The 17,597-nt window shown below is 42.5% G+C and overlaps 1 protein-coding gene across 1 annotated transcript; it reads left to right on the forward strand.

The window, feature by feature from the left end:
* Positions 1-8,874: 8,874 nt before the first annotated feature.
* LOC143137840 (myosin light chain kinase, smooth muscle-like) lies at positions 8,875-17,583 on the forward strand. Its single transcript, XM_076298168.1, has 15 exons — positions 8,875-9,380; positions 10,592-10,729; positions 11,253-11,288; positions 11,619-11,746; positions 11,920-12,076; positions 12,351-12,662; positions 12,804-12,894; positions 12,984-13,187; positions 13,713-13,930; positions 14,801-14,924; positions 15,335-15,487; positions 15,585-15,714; positions 15,845-15,935; positions 16,399-16,539; positions 16,869-17,583. Exons 1-15 carry the CDS (start codon positions 9,209-9,211, stop codon positions 17,072-17,074), a joined length of 2,301 nt encoding a protein of 766 aa, XP_076154283.1. The 5' UTR covers positions 8,875-9,208; the 3' UTR covers positions 17,075-17,583.
* The last annotated feature ends 14 nt before the right edge of the window (positions 17,584-17,597 follow it).

Raw genomic sequence — 17,597 nt, forward strand, 5'->3', positions numbered from 1 at the left:
CATGTTTGCATAAACTATAAATTTGTGGTATTGGTATAATGGTGTTACAACTTTAAATGTCCCATCAACAATTGATGGAAACAATAATGAATCACAACTTTACGTGTTGGGCTGTTGGGGGCATTTTGAGCATAGTTGTCCCCAAAGTATTATTACGACCTTGTACCATATTGAATCAACAAATGAGTTACATCTTATAGTCACTCTCTTTTGTACAACCCCAAATCAGAGTTAGGACATTGTATGAATAAAACAGAATGTAATAGTCTGCAAATCTCGTAAACTCATATTTAGCTGCAAAAAGGACATAGAAAACATCAAATGATGAAAATGAGAAATTTGACTATTTCATGGAAAATACATGTTCATTTTGAGTTTCAAAAAAAGTTGGGACGGGGGTAACAAAATGCTGGAAAAGTTGTGTAAGGATAAAGAAAACAAAAGGAGAAATGTTTCACAACTGATTAGGGTAACTGGACAACTAAGGTAACTAGGGTAACTGTGTGGACAAATGATGAAACAATGTAATTGTAATGCTTCTTAACATGAAATTGTGAAGTATTTGGGGAGTTCATCGTCTACAGTATGTAATATCATTGAAATAACATCAGAGACTTCAGAGAAATCTTTGCAAACTAGGGATAGAGTTGAAAACAGTATTGAATGGCCATGGTCTTTTGGACCTCAGATGTATGAGCTCAGGAATACCTCTGACAACCATTGTCTATGAGCACAGTTTGATACTCGATTCAGAAATGCTAGTTTAAACTTTACCATACAACAGCCAAAATTCAATTTAGGCATGATACAGAAATACCACCATCTGGGCCTGAGCTTGTTTAAAATGCTGAGGTAATGTGGATAAAGGTCCTGTGGTTAGACCAATTAAATATTGCAAATCTTTTTGGAAATCAATGTTTTTTTTTCAGGGAAGACCTTGAATATTTCAGGGAAACAATGCCAAAATTAATTCTGTACATATTTAGCAGCATTTCTCCATAGAGAAAGAGTCCAGGTGCTAAAATGGCCTGTCTGCAGTCCAGACCTGTCAAATTAGGTGCACCATGGAATGAAAGTATACCTCATAATGTTGAACAACTGCAATCCGAAAATTGTTAAATGAAGAGGTGAAGCAGCACAGTGGTAAACACTCCCTGTCCTAACTTTTTGTAAAAACATGTAGCTGACATCAAATTCAAGATGAACATATTTTCCATGGAATTTTCATTTTCAATATTTGATATGTTGTCTATGTCCTTTTTGCTGCTAATTATGGGTTTACTGAGACTAAGACTAAACTTTACTGAATCTGAATGTCTCCCACAGCAGAGCCTCACGACAAAGGAGTCTAGCCCTGTTACTGGTGAAACAACCAAAAAGAAGAAAAAAAGACTCTCTTTTTGGAAACCTGATTCCACAACTGTGACAAGTGACACAAAAGCTGGAGAGAAGAGCCTCCTCCTGAAGGACAGCAGTTTTCTGGGCCTACTTGGGACAGAAAGCATGGAGGAGATTTCGGCTTTACCGTTAGTGGGAAACATTCTTGTAGCCACTTGAGTTTCAGTTTTTCATGTTATTCAAGGATTGCGGCAACCTAGTGGGTTAAGTACCCAAGTCTGTGCATATGACTGCTTTAAATGTTGTGTGAACTCCGCAGCTTTGCAGAATTTCTCTTAGGTCTCTTTTGTTTGTTGATTCATTTCAGTGGCGCTGGGACCATGGGCGAGTTGTCCTGCTTGTCAACAGAGCAACCACTCTCCGAAGAGCATTTGGAGGGTGAGGGAACAAAGCCAAAAGACATGGCATAGAATAGACCTACAGTGCATCATAGGCTGCCACAGTAGCCTAGCATGACTGAATGAGCTGAATTCAAAAGCTACCAAATCATTTTCAACAGATACAACAATGGTCCATCTTATCTAGGATGTATGATGTTTATTGCATTAGTGTTTTATTATGATTATGTCCATATTATTTTTTGCCATCATTTTGTAGTCAAAGCACAGCCAAAACAATTATATTTTGTTCTGCAGTACCATCAACCTCCGTATAATCCCCTGTTTTGTCTCCTGCAGAATTTAAGGCTGCTTACAGGCAAATGAGGAGATCATCTACAGATGAGCAGTCCCCTGTGCAGACCAGATCAGAGCAGAACGACACAGCCTGGAGTGATGAAGGTGAGCAAAGTGTTGTGTCTGCACCACACCACAAGGTGTCAGTGTAATGTTACATACAGTACTGGGGGTTGATAGCCGGTGGAGAGTATGAGTTCGGATGTAGAGTTGTACTTGCTACCATGCTTTGAATGCTATATAAATGAGTTTTAGTCCATACGTCGGCCTCCTGTGCTTTACTACTTTCAACACAACACACAGACAGACAGAGGCTCTCCACAGGGCTCCCAGTGCCACGGTCATAGGGACATGTATAACATTCACACCTGACGAAGACCTGAGTGGTCGAAACGTTGTGTATAACCAACCACTAAACTGGGAGCTTTAGAGACAGTGTGCGGATATCTTTTCTTTTGTTTTACTCTGTGTTTCTAGTATCCAGTACCTGTAGAATCGTTATAGATGTGCGCACACCTCTACACTTTAGTTTAACATGTCAACTGGGTCTGTGCTTATTGTCACAGAACACCTCCCGGAAATTATATAATATACTGTATACACATTTACTGTATTTCAATATATGTGTAAAGGAGAGAGAGACACAAATAGCCTTGAGGGGTTTGTAGAATAACAACTAATTTTAGTCTTAGCTTGTTATAGGGCAGTATTTCTCATCAAAGCGTGGTCCGGGGACCACTGGTGGTCCGCAAGCTTTCCCAAGTGGTCCGCGAGCAGACGTGGTAAAATAATGTTTGCAATATTGAACCAACTTGTATGTAATTCCAAACACTTCTGCAATAAGCTACGCCAGTTTAAATCTTGTGAATCCTCTGGCATAACAAGCAAGGTGCAAAGACAATAAGCAAAGTGGTTCAGTGAGTAGGCCTATTGTGTAATATACTGTTGGAGTAGGTCTACTGATTTTTAAAAAAGAAAAACAATTTTTTTTAGTTAGGTCCATTTATTGGTTAAGTGGTCCTTGGTCTGAAAAAGTTTGAGAAACACTGTTATAGGTTGATATTTAGTTTTTACATTGTCTGTGAGACTGTTTGAATTGAATTTGTCTGTTTTCAGATGATGAGGCTTTCCAGAAGTTTCTTTCAGTCGTCACGGATAAGCAAATATTCTCACGGTGTCTGAAAGGTTAGTTGGTTGCTATGAAACCCTGAAGCCTGTTCCTATTAACTTTACTCTGGTTGTCAGCTGTAGTGTGGAGATATAACCCCCCCCCCCCCCCTTCCCTCTCTGTTTATCCAGGTGACCCTGAGGCTGAGCCTTACATACACTTTTATAAAATCCTTAACAGCATTCTGAATGCAGATAACATTCCCAGTATTTCACATGGGGAGCTCATAAGGTAAGCATTATCACGTCGCACCCAGTGCAGCTCTTTGGAGTACTACCTGATAGTCTCTACTACCCATTTTTCAGTTGAAAACGTCCTACTGGTTTGGGGAGATTTGGGGTGCTTTGATAGTTATGTATCCCTTAATGTTGGATTTTGAACTTTGAGCTGGTCATATAGTATCTGTGAGCTTGTAATGTTACAACATAATGTTTTTGTCATAATCCATCATAAATAGATCTATAAAGATTCAGGGCCCTATCTTCGTGGTCTAAAACACATGGTCACTAGTCAAAAGCCTATTTAAATTTAGTAGGATGTCCAGTCCACATTGGCAGTGTTTCCGTTATCAAACGTCGGGTGGATGGCGCAACAAACCGTTCCTAGGTTTCTTAATCAGTCATGGGTGTGTTTGGGCCGTAACATCATTTAAACCCATGAGAATGATATTTGTCATTCCCTTTAACAGCGCGCAGCACAACTTCAAACAGCGCATCGGTATTTTGATAGTCAGCGGCGCATTTTAAGGAATCTACTTGCATGCGAGACTATATGGAACTTTACTGAAATCTAGCACACGCATTTGCACTTGTCTATTATTTTAACCCATTGGCAAAGTAAAACTAACTTCACCGTGGTCTCAGTTAATGACAAAACAGTTATACACAGTTATTTTTACTATTGACTGAAAATAGGTTATCATCAAAAACATAGCCTGAAAAAAAGCAACACTTACCCCAGTAATGTTCAAATGACTGAATAAAAAATGTTTATCCTGCAGAGGAGTTGCTTACATCTCGTGACAGTGCGTCTTCATATTTGCCTCTCTCCTCTCGTCTAATCACTTTTATCCGTCATTACCAATTTGCAAATGATGGTGAATAACTACTCATTGTGAGATGTATTTCATAATATCTTTATTCGAATTATGTTTCCCATTGTAATCGTGTAATTTGTAATGTTTTGCATGGATGTGCACTGGTGTGCGTTTATGGATGAGAGAAGCATGGTGCGTTGTGCACCCGCCCATATCACTGTTGATAATGCGCTCTTAAAATAATATATAAACAACTCGCTATAGACCTCTGACCAGGTTTCTTTTGGTCAGTGGCGTAATGCCTCTTAGGTAGTGTATGATAGTAATTTTTAGACAGCGCGGCAGACCCCTCCTTAGGTTGTTAATTGCCACGCCTCGTCACGTCGCTTAAAAGAAGAGACGTGCAAGATAAGAATAAACGTTGGATAACAATTGGATAACGATTGGATAACAATCCGCTTAAGTTAGACTTAAGACATTGCACTTCATTAAAATTAGTGTCTTCAATTAATGAAACATGATGACCTCTGTTGGTATTCTGCTTCAAGAGGAACTATGTTTTTTGGCAATTGCACAGGTTTGATCAAAGAAAATTTCAGAATTTTCTGCATGGAGTATATGAGGAGAAACACAGTGACGTGATCACCTATTATGCCAAAAGAGCCCACCTGGTGGGACTGCATTCCAGACAGCTGCTGAAGTACATCCAGCCTAATGGTTAGCATCAACATGGTTACAACAAAGTTATCTATGGTTATGGTTATTGTATTAAGCAAACACTTTTGTCCAAAGGGCATGTCTGATCTATGAAGAATTTTTACACTTTTCAGTGCATTTGCATGACCGCAGATAAAGTCTGAGCCTCAAAACATTACATTTTACAATAAAATTTTACAAAGTTGTCTCTTTCATCCAAGGCAGTGACGATACGGGGAGCCCTTATTCCAGGAAACCATACCTGAATCCTACCTACAGGCCACACATCAGATACATGTCATCACCAAAGATTCAGCATATAAAATCCAATAAAAGCAAGAAGACTGTGGAGATAGAGGATCGCATTAGACAGGTTAGTTATGTATACAAACCTACTGACCTATTAGTAAACTTCTGTAACCTTAAGTAGAGATGTAGATGCATGTAGTCTTGTGCATAGATGCCATATATCAAAGTTAGTAAAAAGTAATGTTTTTTGAAGTAGCAAGAAGCACAGTGCAACCGGAAAGTTTTCAAACCCTTTTAAGTTTCCCACATTTTGTTACGTTTCAGACTTATCTTAAAATGAATTCAACTCCAGTACTCCAATAATCCACAAAAAAAGCAGGTGTTTGGAGTGTTTATGCATTTATAAAAAATAAAAGACTGAAATATCCCATGAAGTCCATGAAAATGTGAAGAATTAAAAGGGTCTGAAAACTTTCTGGTTGCAATGTATGTTCAGTATAGCAGTGATACAGAATGCATGTGGTCGCGGAACATGAACATGGCTCTTTTGCTAACATTCTCCTTGCCACTCCGACAGCTAACAGTCAAACGAGAAGGGATGAAGACTAATGAAATGGTCACACCTGTGAAAATTAAGGTCCACCTGAAGGTGAAGAACAGAGAGGCGCTGACCTATGATGACATTAACCAGATTAGACGCAAGGTGATCTACACAGCACATACAGACACATGCACACACCCAAGTATATGCATAATACGCACAAACACCTGAACAATATTTCCCCAATGTAACTAAGCAATGCATCCTAGAGCAAATGTCATCAATTGCAGAATAGTAATCTTTTTTGGGTCTTACATCTCATGCAGTCATTTCTCCATTCATAAATATCCATTTCTTAGCAACACTTTCATTACCCTGTACATTTTTGCACCATTTCCTTCCTGTTTTCTGTTTTCTCCCTTTTCCCCTTTATAGGCTAAGGAGGGAGTGGATTCGTACCTGCGCAGCCTGACCCTTTGTAAAAGGTGGGACACGTTACAGTCGTGGTGGTCCCTACAGAACTTCTATCCCACCCTGTCCGATAGCGCCAACTTCCCTGAGAGCTTCAGCACCTACAGCTGGAGCTGGAGCGGCCGGAGGAACATGGTGGAGATCTGCGAGCTGGTGGAGATTGTGGAGGCGGCCGCAGCCTCATCCACCCCTGCCTCTTCTGTGCCGCACAAATCGGCATGACCGGTCACATCTCATCTCTCTTGAGACCAAGCCAAACATCCCTCCCTCTCCCCTCTCTGGCACATGCTGACTTCATTATTATGTCTAGAATAAAAACAATACCATTGGGTAGATAAAAATGACATGGCTGCTACATTTTGTGTTTAGCTCTCTCAGGCTTCTATATTTTGGAAATCACTGCTCATTAGGGGTATGCCTCATGTAGGATTTCAGGGATCTTCTCTATGGGACATGCATAGGATTGCATGTAGGATTTTAGGGGTCCTCTCTGGTCTGTGTGTAGTGTCAGATAGGATGAGGGGTCTGAAAGTGGCAGCTAAGCTCAAACTATGATGTGTGGTCAGGTTTGGTCTGAAACATTATCATCTCCATATACACACAGAAACCTGGAGTCATTATAATCTCTATTCTCTAACGTTTCAGATCAAAATCATAGATAGATAGATAGATAGATACTTTATTGATCCCCAAGGGGAAATTCATAATGCCGTCTCTACTAGCCTTTTTAGAAACAGAGACGTCTAGCATCTAGAAGGGTCCGGTTGCAGATCTGTGGGAACAGGAAGTCCCATTCCTCTCTGCCTAATAATTGCCATTCCAGTTGGGTCATGGAATTCATAAGAAGTGTGTGTGTTTGTTTGGGTTTTTGAGTGTTTGGGTTTTTTCGAGTGCTTTCCTCTTGATAAGTATCATGCATTCCAGATGCCAATGGTGGGAGGGGATGTGTTTCAAGGGTCTGAAAGTTCAGTTTGTCTCCTTTTACAGTGTACAACTGTACATGTGTGTGTGTTCATGTGCATACATAATATACTATAAATTATTAGCTTGGACACATCATGATACTATGTCCAAGCATAGTTTTCTCATAGTTTTTTAGCCCATTGGGTCCTAGATAATTTGTAGCCTCATTTGACAAATGCACTACATCTGACAAACTGCCTGATCTAACAAAATGAAGTGCTGTAATTGGACAGTGTGATGTTTATATTAGCCTAGTCTACAGTTGAATATTCCCAGGACAAACATTTCATATTTCTCTCTGCTGACAGTCAAGACCCATAAAGCTTAAGAAAATGACATAGACATATTTAATACCATGTATTACCAGAAGAGTTTTGATGTCTCATGTCAGGTCCAATATTGTTTATGCCTTCCTGACCTATATTTACTGAAACATTGACTCATTTCTTTACTATTGTTTGAGTTTAGATTTTCCTGTTTTTATAAATAGTCTTACAAGTATAAGTATAAGTATATATACTCTTTTGATCCCGTGAGGGAAATTTGGTCTCTGCATTTATCCCAATCCGTGAATTAGTGAAACACACACAGCACACAGTGTACACACAGTGAGGTGAAGCGCACACTAATCCCGGCGCAGTGAGCTGCCTGCATCAACAGCGGCGCTCGGGGAGCAGTGAGGGGTTAGGTGCCTTGCTCAAGGGCACTTCAGCCATGCCTACTGGTCGGGATTCCAACCGGCAACCCTCCAGGTTACAGGTCCGAAGTGCTAACCAGTAGGCCACGGCTGCCCCAAAGTCGACTCATCATACCACCTCAAGATGCATTTAAAGAGGGCCTGATTTCCCCGCACATTTCATATTATAATTTGTCTGATTTTTCCTGTTTGAAACTAACATCCAGCAGTGTTTTCTGTTATTCGGGAGTCTGCCTCCTCTTCTGGCCTCTGCAAAACAGCCCTGTCCCATGGGATTAGGACATGAACGGATGGTATGTTTGAGCCTCTGGCTGGCAGCATGGTTTACAGTCCAGACACTAAATGGGAGGATCCCTCTGCTGAGGCCCCATACCCCACTTCCTTAGAAGGACCAAGACAACAGTTTTTGGGCAGATTATGGCAAATGTATACACACACATTCCCACATTTGCTCTTCAAATCCCCCCACCCCCCTTCAAAAAATAACAATAAAATAAAATAAAACACAGTGCTGTTAGGTGTATGGAAAACTGCTCTAACGTCCTTGTTGATGTGTAGTTTTGACAAGCAGTGCAGTTGTGTGCGGGCGGTGCCACAGTCACAAACATCCAAACACACAGCCTACTTACTTTAACAAAAGGATATTCCAACTTGCTCTTCAACATTCTTAACACACACAATTAGGTCACCCTCTACACCATCCAGGCACACCATCTAGGCCATCCAGAGTAAAAGTGTTTGTTTTTGTCTGCTGAATGGAATAAATCTCCTATTATCCGTCATATACAAGAATCTCTCTTTAATATCTGTGTAGCCTGCAGCCTGCAAGTTCACTGAACCCAGTTAGCTTGACTGACCTCACTGTGTATTGAGGGAGGTGCTGATTACCTGCCAGTACCAGGTGAGCAACAGGTTGCCACACCCACTGCCTCTCTGAGGGTTTTGTCTGTGTATAGCTCGTCTTTCTTGCCATTCTTTGTTGTTTTTGCTCTGTCTCTTGATCCCCCCCTTTCTGTTGTGCTCTCTCTCTCTCTCTCCCAGTGATGTAGCCGGGAGGCTGGTCATGCTGATCAGTGCTGATAAAACTGAAGCTATTTCCTGTGGCAGCACAGAGAGCAGGATGTCTCAATGAGGAACGCAATTCACAGCTCAAAGAGAAAGAACATAAACAGGAGTAACAGAGAAGAGAAGAGGACTCTTTGGGAATTCCTTGGATAACAAAAGACTGCTGGACCATGGAGGATGAAACTACATTTTAGAAGCCCTCTATCACTTTTTTCTTTTGTGGTGGTTTCGAGCAAGAGGGTCCCCCAAGATGGCCTCACAGAACCGGGGTCAGAAGAAAACATATGTGTCCACTTTCCGCATGGACCTGAAGCCTTCACGCGCACCACAGGTGGTCACCGTGCATGTGGGCAAAAGGTTAGAGAATGGAGTCGAGAAAAGCAGAATTCTTCTGGACTACGAACAGACAAAATCCACTACAGGTAAGAACAGGAGTCTTGTAATGGGTGTAGGACCGGGCTAAATAGTCTCCCACATACTCAATTGCACAATGCTTTACAGAGGTGCCCATGTGTGCATTCCAGAGAACTGCTTATTTGAGACACAACAATGACAGGAAGTCAATGCAGACAGATCTGCGTACACACTTAAGTTAAATCAAAATAGGTGGTTGTCACATCCCTGATACATTGTTAGGAGATGAAGAGAGGAGTCCTGGTCATCATGGTCCAGATGTGGGTCCATGGCACGATTAATTTGTTTGGTTGTTACTTGTACAGTACATGGTTGTGTACACTATGACTCTGCTAATTTTCTCAAAGCTTCACAGACAGTTCACAGAACCATACACTCACAATCTTCTCTTGCTTTGTGTGACAGCATAAGGCTTTGATTGCCTATTAGCAAACTAATCTCAATCGAAAGTTATTTATTTTCTTCTGCCTTCTGATTTTTGTGTATATAGCATGTGTAAATCGAAATGTAGCATCCTGTGTTCTATTTTGGTCAGCACCTCATTACACATCATAGTTCCCTTTCCTTAAAAGGGTTGTTACTGCTGCAGAGTTTCAAAAGTCTGTGACAACATGTGTCTACATTTGGAAGCAGGTACTGCGGAGAGTATGTGCAGTTTTGCACATCAGATGCAGTATTGTTGTGTCTCATGTAGGGTAGTGCTGATTAGGTTTTATGTAAATGCATGTTTTGAGAGGTATGTCATTTCACTATGATTTTTTGTCATGTCATAGCTACACATTAAGTTTTCCAAACAATTATTTTGAAGAAAGAAAGAAGAATTTCACACAAGTATTGATTCTGTTCCATGTTTTAGTTCTCTACACTCATTTCAATAATCATCAAACTGAGTGTTACAAATATCATTGCAACTACATCACGCATGAGAAAGGCATTCAGTTGTGTTTCAAGTGAGAAATTCTCACTATTTCCGTTGTTCCAAGGAACCCCTTCTCAGGATTCTTATCTAATGACTTCCTGACATGTCCTTCGCAATAACATACAGTGGGTCCCATTTGTAGACATGCCATTCCCTAGCATTTGGATATTTTGACTGCTTGTTCCATTATACTCCATCCTCCCCCAACAAACCTGGCTGACCAGAGTATTGACATTCCTTTTTGTGTATATATATCCATTTGTATATTTACTCTCAGCATTGTAAACACTTTCAAACCAGATTCAAAACCTGGGCGTGCAGCTGAAACACATCAAACCAAGCTCCACAGACAGCCGCAGCCAGAGGTCAAACACTCTTTCAACAGCCCGCTGGCAGCATCTTCAAAGAAGAGTCCAACAAGGGAAGAGAAGAAGAGAGGTAAAGCCTGACAGTGAGCTTCTGCATGAATACACAGTATACTCTCTGCTTTGTTTAGGGTTGCTAAAGTATTACCTCATGACCGTGTTCTTAATTTTCACATACTGCACATCTTGATAGCAACATGGGAAGAACACCCTAACAAAATGTAGATCTTGCATCTTGAATAAATTACCTTTATTACACTCATGAATGATCAAGACATTTATGTTTAGTCAGGTGCTCTGATGCCTGAGAAAATAAAATGTAGATAGATATATAGATAGATACTTTATTGATCCCCAAGGGGAAATTCAAATCAGTTGAACTCAGTTAATTTGTATATCATTAATATTAGTAGATGCCAGTAAGTTCCATTTCCTGAAATAAACTGTCCACCCATTTTTTGTCCACCAATGAACATTATGCTGCCCTCCCACCAGATTAATTGTCATATGACCTCATCTCATGACCACCCTGCTTCTCTTAAGTGTGATTGACCCAGCTGATTCTTTTGTTCCATTCACCCTGTGTCTCCTTTCAGTCGTTAGTCCCAAGAAAAGAGCCAGTGTCAGCACAGGTGAGAAATGGAGAACTGCTGTGTGTGATTCCTGTGAAACTTCAAAAAGAGTGCATTGATAAATACTATGGTTAAAGCCATTGCCTGACAGGTAATCTGTGCTTTTGATGTGTATTTCTGATGTTGGTGTGATGTACCTATAGTGGTGGGTACCACTTTTGAAGGAAGAGATTCCCCTTCCAATTTAAGGAAAATGAATAGTCTTTTCATATGCCAGATAAGAGCAGCTGGGCAGAGTACCGTAATAAAATATCTTAGAACATTAAAGAACATTTCTGAAGTGGCTGGATTAGAAGTGGAGCAATGAAATGCAGTCTTTCTCCCGCTCAGACCCAGCAGTGAAGTTCGAGGACACACCGGAGCACGTGAAGGTGCGAGTGGGAGAGACGGCTCGGCTCTCCTGCTCCTACAACTCCCCGGAGCCTGTAGCCTCCTGCTGGATCCACAACAGAGAGCAGGTCTGGAGGCACTCACTCACCACCAATATACTGCACATGTGTTCTGTTACCCAATAAATGCCCCCAGAAAGAGTGATGATTGCAACGCCCTGCACATAATGATTTACTGCAGTTAGAATAATGGAAACGGTTATGACATGATCCAATGTGGAGTGTAATTTGGTGTTTGACAGGCTGTGGTGAGTGAGGATCGCTCCAGTGTGAAAAGTGAACAGCAGAGCAGCAGTCTGCAGATATCGGACGTCAGGCCTGAGGATGCAGGAAGTTACACACTCTTCGTGAGAAACCGGAGAGGGTCCACACAGCACACCATCCAGCTGAGTGTCGTAGGTGAGGCCTTAATTGGACACTGCTTGGTAATGGCCTTTGTTTGTAAAGTTGAAGGCGACAAAGGGGTGTGGGAATTTGAGACATGGGGCCAGTAGAGATCTTTCAAGCAATCTAATGGCTACACTTGCAGCTAGTGGATATGTAAATTGTTTACTTCAAAATTCTCCTATCTGGCCTGGAGTTATGTTGCCTGTTCACAATGTCCTCGGTCAGTGATCTGTGCTCCTTCTCTCTTTCGGTTTCTCTTCGTTCCTCCTAATTTGTGTCTGTCCAGACCGACCCCATCCACCAGCCTCCTGCCCCTACGTCTCCCAGCTGACCTCCAGGTCTCTGGTGCTATCCTGGTCAGGCACGTGCTACGACGGCGGCTCGGCTGTGACCGGCTACGTGGTTGAGCTGAGGCAGGTAGGCCCTGGGGAGCCAGGGGACTGGACCGAGCTGACAAGCCGGTGCCAGAACACTTGCTACCGGGTGCGTTCGGGCCTTGACCCGTCTGGGGAGTACCGCTTCCGTGTGAGGGCCTACAACTCTGTGGGCGTCAGTGACCCCAGTGAGGAATCTGACTGCATCAGGATGGAAACACAAGGCAATACATCAAATGTGTTTATTTTATAGCCCTGTCTGTAAAAGCATATTCTGCTCATTAGTAGCCTATTATATCAGGTTAAGTTGTGTGTGAACCATCATTTAATTAAATGTTATGTTAATGTTTTTTTCACCTCCAAAGATTGTCCACACGAGGAGTCTTATGTGGACGTGGTCATTGACACCAAGCACACTGTGAAGGATCACTACAACGTTCATGAGCGACTAGGAGTGTGAGTGCTTGTCTCTACCCATGTCAGTCTGTTTGCTCACAGCCGTAACCACCTCTGTGTTTGAACATCTTCTACCAATTGTTCCTCAGAGGGAAGTTTGGGCAGGTGTACCGGCTTGTGCACAAAGAGAATGGCCGGGTAAGTGCTGGGAAGTTCTACCGGGGACGTGGGTCCAGAGAGAAAACAGCGGCCCGGAAGGAAATTGAACTGATGAACGAGCTGCACCATCCGAAACTCGTGCAGTGCCTGGGAGCTTATGACACCCGCTCTGAAATCGTCATGATCATGGAATAGTGAGTTGCACATGTGTTCCTTTATCCCCACATACTACTTATTTATTTGTTTTGGATAGGAGGGGTTATAAGTATAAGTATATATACTCTTTTGATCCCGTGAGGGAAATTTGGTCTCTGCATTTAACCCACTCCGTGAATTAGTGAAACACAGCACACAGTGAGGTGAAGCACACACTAATCCCGGCGCAGTGAGCTGCCTGCAACAACAGCGGCGCTCGGGGAGCAGTGAGGGGTTAGGTGCCTTGCTCAAGGACACTTCAGCCGTGGCCCACTGGTCGGGGCTCGAACCGGCAACCCTCCGGTTACAAGTCCAGAGTGCTAACCAGTGGGCCACGGCTGCCCGGGTTTAACTTATGGAGCCTTTTGCTGTCTCTCTGGAAGCTCTGAAAGCTAGTTTTCTAGTAGTGTGTTTTGTAATGAACAACGCTGTCTTTGGTTTGAAGTTGTTCAGGTACATCACTGTTTATACGAGTGGCAAGAATCCAGAGAGACTCAGCATGGTTTTAATATTCATGTCTGCAGTATTGCTGGTGGAGAGTTGTTTGGGCGCATCATGGACGACAACTTTGAGTACACGGAGCCCACCAGTGTGCGCTACATGCAGCAGATCCTGGAGGGGATTCAGTACGTCCATCAGAAGAACATTGTTCACCTGGACCTCAAACCTGAGAACATCGTATGCGTAAACACCACTGGCACACTCATAAAGATCATTGACTTTGGGCTCGCCAGCAAACTGGGTAAGGCTGTACGTCCTATAAAATCTAAAAGTTCCTCCTCAAGTCATGAGACTTTATTTACAAATTTTCCTCCTGTGTTCAGATGCACATGGACTTTTATCTGTGTGACAATATGAGAATTCACACAACAGACCTTTAACAGAAGAGAATAGTTTCAAGCACAGTGGGGCTTCAAGTTCTGTATGGAAAAATATTGTGCTACATTGTACCCTCATTTAACTGTGAGGGTGGTGATGACAATGGCAAGATAATGAAATATGCATGCTGTTGCTTTGAATTGTATTCAAACTTCTGTCATTTTTACATGTCTCATTGTCTGGTCATGGTGCTCATCTTGCTCATTCATTCTGACTGGATAGTATGGCAGAAGCACAGATAATATCTGCAAGCTTTGTTTGCATAAACAGGAATGGGTTGGCCCCTGTCATATCTGAAGGCTAAAGACACAAAAGACACATGGTAGCACTGGCTTCTTTGAAGGCATGAGCGATTCCGCACTAAAACACATTTAACCACAACAGCACCAGCATAGATCTCATGGCAGTCATGTGCAGACACCCTCCTGAGACAAGCAACACATTCTGTTATAGTGTACACAGTGCTGTGCATTTACCGTCACATGCTGTACTGATGTGGCCATGTGTGAATCACACCTTCAGAGCCTCCTCAGAGTAACAAAACTCAGGCTCTCGCACTCTGCTGCAAAGCTGCGGTCATCTCTCCTGCTTTTTAACGTGAACATTCAAATGTAGAGGCTTTCATCACCTTTTCTGCCTAATGCTTCTGTCTGGATGCTTAGGGAAAAATGTTTTTTTCCCCACTCATTTCCCCACTATGTTTGTTTGCTGTCGCTGTGGCGGTTTCCTCCAGACCCACACAACCCACTGATGGTGATGCATGGGACCCCCGAGTTTGTGGCGCCAGAAGTGATCGGCTATGAGCCTGTGGGTCTGGCCACAGACATGTGGAGCATTGGAGTCATCTGTTATATCTTGTGAGCCCCATATCTAATACTGTTCAAACATGCAGTTAGTTATTGAGTAGACAAACATTGGCAGAGGTGAGCAATTTTGGATTATGTTTAGTTGTTTTGGCTTTTGGTATGTTTCCTTCCTGAATTTGCTTAACGCAGGGGAAAGGGTCTCGCCTCTGTCTGGCGACCCACTTCCTCTCCTCAACCACAAACAAGTCCACTAGACTACTTTACATGTGCAATTTAACTTTGCTGCCATCTGCTGTTGAAAATAGTAACATGAGATCAAAAATTAGAGGAAAAGTGCCTAAAATGCAGTTCTTGGCCTTAAATATTCTCTCCTTCCTCCAGCCCTGTATGTTATGTAATTTCCTTCTTCCTCCAAGTTGTTTCACGTCTGTCTGTCTGTCTGTCTGTCTGGACTCCACTAGGCTGAGTGGGGAGTCTCCGTTCCAGGGGAACAGTGATGCGGAGACACTGACTCTGGTGACCGCAGCCCGCTGGGAATTTGACTCTGAGAGCTTTGAGGACATCACCGATGAGGCCAAAGATTTTATCCGCTCGCTGCTCAAAAAGGACAACAGGTCGGGGCTGCAGTAATTAGACACTCCTATCTAGTTTTCACAGTCTGTGGCTGAACAGCTGTTAGATCTGTGTTTGCTAATGCACATGTACTTGCAGAGAGCGAATATCTTGTGAAGAAGCGCTGGCACACCCCTGGATGGCGTCTTTCTCTACACCGGAGCCACGTGAGACCAAATCCCTCAACAAGGGCAAGATGAGGAGATTTCTGGCTAAACAAAAATGGAAGGTATGGAAAGTCTCACTTCTTGTGAAGAATGATTTCTTTCTTTATTTAGATAAACAATTATTTTACTTTATTCTTTAATCATTACCCATTACTAATTTAATACATTTTATGCTTTTACATCTAACCACAGAAAGCTGGAAAGGCGGTTCTGGCATTGAAGAGGATGACTCATCTTTCCAGTAAATCAGATGGACCAGACTCCCTAAACTCATCAGTTGATGGTAGGTATTAATGCAACCACCTCCCTGAGCCGGGCGTGCCATTTTATTTTTAATCACTGTGTTCATCAATAGAACAAGGTATGAGCTGTCTTCACCTCACTGTGTGTTCACTGTGTGCTGTGTGTGTTTCACTAATTCACGGATTGGGTTAAATGCAGAGACCAAATTTCCCTCAAGGGATCAAAAGATATACTTATATATATGTGGTGTATAGCTTTCCCAGACCAATGCATTCCCTAGATCACAAAATATTATTTTGTTCAAGTGTCATGTTTTGCCATCTAAGCCTTTGTAGATTGTCTAAAGTGCCAGTGTGATGAACTGGCAGTCTCAAGACTACTAAACTGACCTAACAACAAAATAACCTGGCTCATTAGAAAGAGCCTCTAAACACATTCCACAAAATCAGCTGTCTCATACACACTTGTATCTGTAACTTATATCTGTTTCTTTGTTCTTCTAGAGCTGACGCTGAGTCCGCAGGCAGATAAGGCCGTCCAGTCCCTGGACAAGAGCCTGAGGAGTGAGCCACGCTTCGACAGCACCCTGAGTGACATGACCCGGCTCCGCGGCTCCACGGTCCACCTTGTGTGCAACATCCAAGGTACTGAACAGAGCCCCAACCGTGTGGAATCACTAAACGCAACCATGCACACCGCATCAGGGCAGACGTTAGCTTAAGTTGGAATCACATGAGCTGTCTCATGATGGGGAGACATGAGGTTCACTGTTAATTGGATGTAATCAACCCAATTACCTCAGCCAGGAGAAAATGGTGGCATCTGCATACCTGAGATGCACAAGACTGATATGCAGCAGCCTGTCCTGAAACTAAGAAAACTTAATCTTGTGTTTCATGTCCTCTTTAAGCAAGTTGAAAAATGGAGTTTGTGCTTTTTACTGACATTGATGTCGATGTTTCAATAATTACAGGGTACCCTGATCCGGAGGTGCTGTGGCTGCATAACGAAGACCCGGTGGAGGAGACCGATCGGGTCCAGATCGCGTACGAGGAGGACGGCACCTGCGCGCTCATTCTGTCGGACGTGGAGCCGCAGGACTCTGGGGTCTACAAGTGTCGTGCCAGCAACAGACTAGGGGAGGCGCTGTGCTCAGCCTGCCTCACAGTGGAGATGTAGAAGCCTGCATGTGTGAGCAGAGCTCCTGGAGATGACTACTGCAGATAAACTCCCCCAGCAAAGCAGCATCATGACTGTGATGATCAGTCCTCACACAGTTCAGGTTGTGGTTTAAAGTGGAATTGAATGAAGAGGCTCCATGAGTTGTAGTACAGGTCTTTTATACTGTTTTATACATGGGTTAAGTCACAGGTTATATATGAAGTTGCACACAGCACAATGAGTTATTTGATGTCCACGTTTCCACATGCCTCCTAGCTTCAAGGCACATTAATGGTTTCACGGAGTTACTGTTGCCAGTTGTCACAACTACAGATCCACCGGGAGCACTTAAATGATCTATTTTTATATAAATGAATGCTCTTGTATGTTTAGCAATAGTATATTTTCAATATTTTTGAGTATACTACATTTATAAACTTAACTGCAGTGTTTTTATATGACGCTTTACAAGTGCGCTTCTGCGTATTTAAACAGAACCAATAAAGAGCAGAACATTTAAAATGCAATGTCTGGTGTATCA

Source organism: Alosa pseudoharengus, unplaced genomic scaffold (assembly GCF_046254945.1).
Source record: "Alosa pseudoharengus isolate Yale_2024_CS ecotype anadromous, Long Island Sound unplaced genomic scaffold, YU_APseudo_1.1 YU_APseudo_1.1_scf_21, whole genome shotgun sequence".
Taxonomy (NCBI): Eukaryota; Metazoa; Chordata; class Actinopteri; order Clupeiformes; family Clupeidae; genus Alosa; species Alosa pseudoharengus.

Coding starts and splice junctions, on each gene's coding strand:
- LOC143137840 (XM_076298168.1), top strand. CDS start 9,209: ATGGCCTCACAGAACCGGGGTCAGAAGAAAACATATGTGTCCACTTTC. Junction 12,895..12,983: donor GTTCATGAGCGACTAGGAGT/GTGAGTGCTTGT, acceptor ATTGTTCCTCAG/AGGGAAGTTTGGGCAGGTGT. Junction 13,931..14,800: donor TGGGCTCGCCAGCAAACTGG/GTAAGGCTGTAC, acceptor GGTTTCCTCCAG/ACCCACACAACCCACTGATG.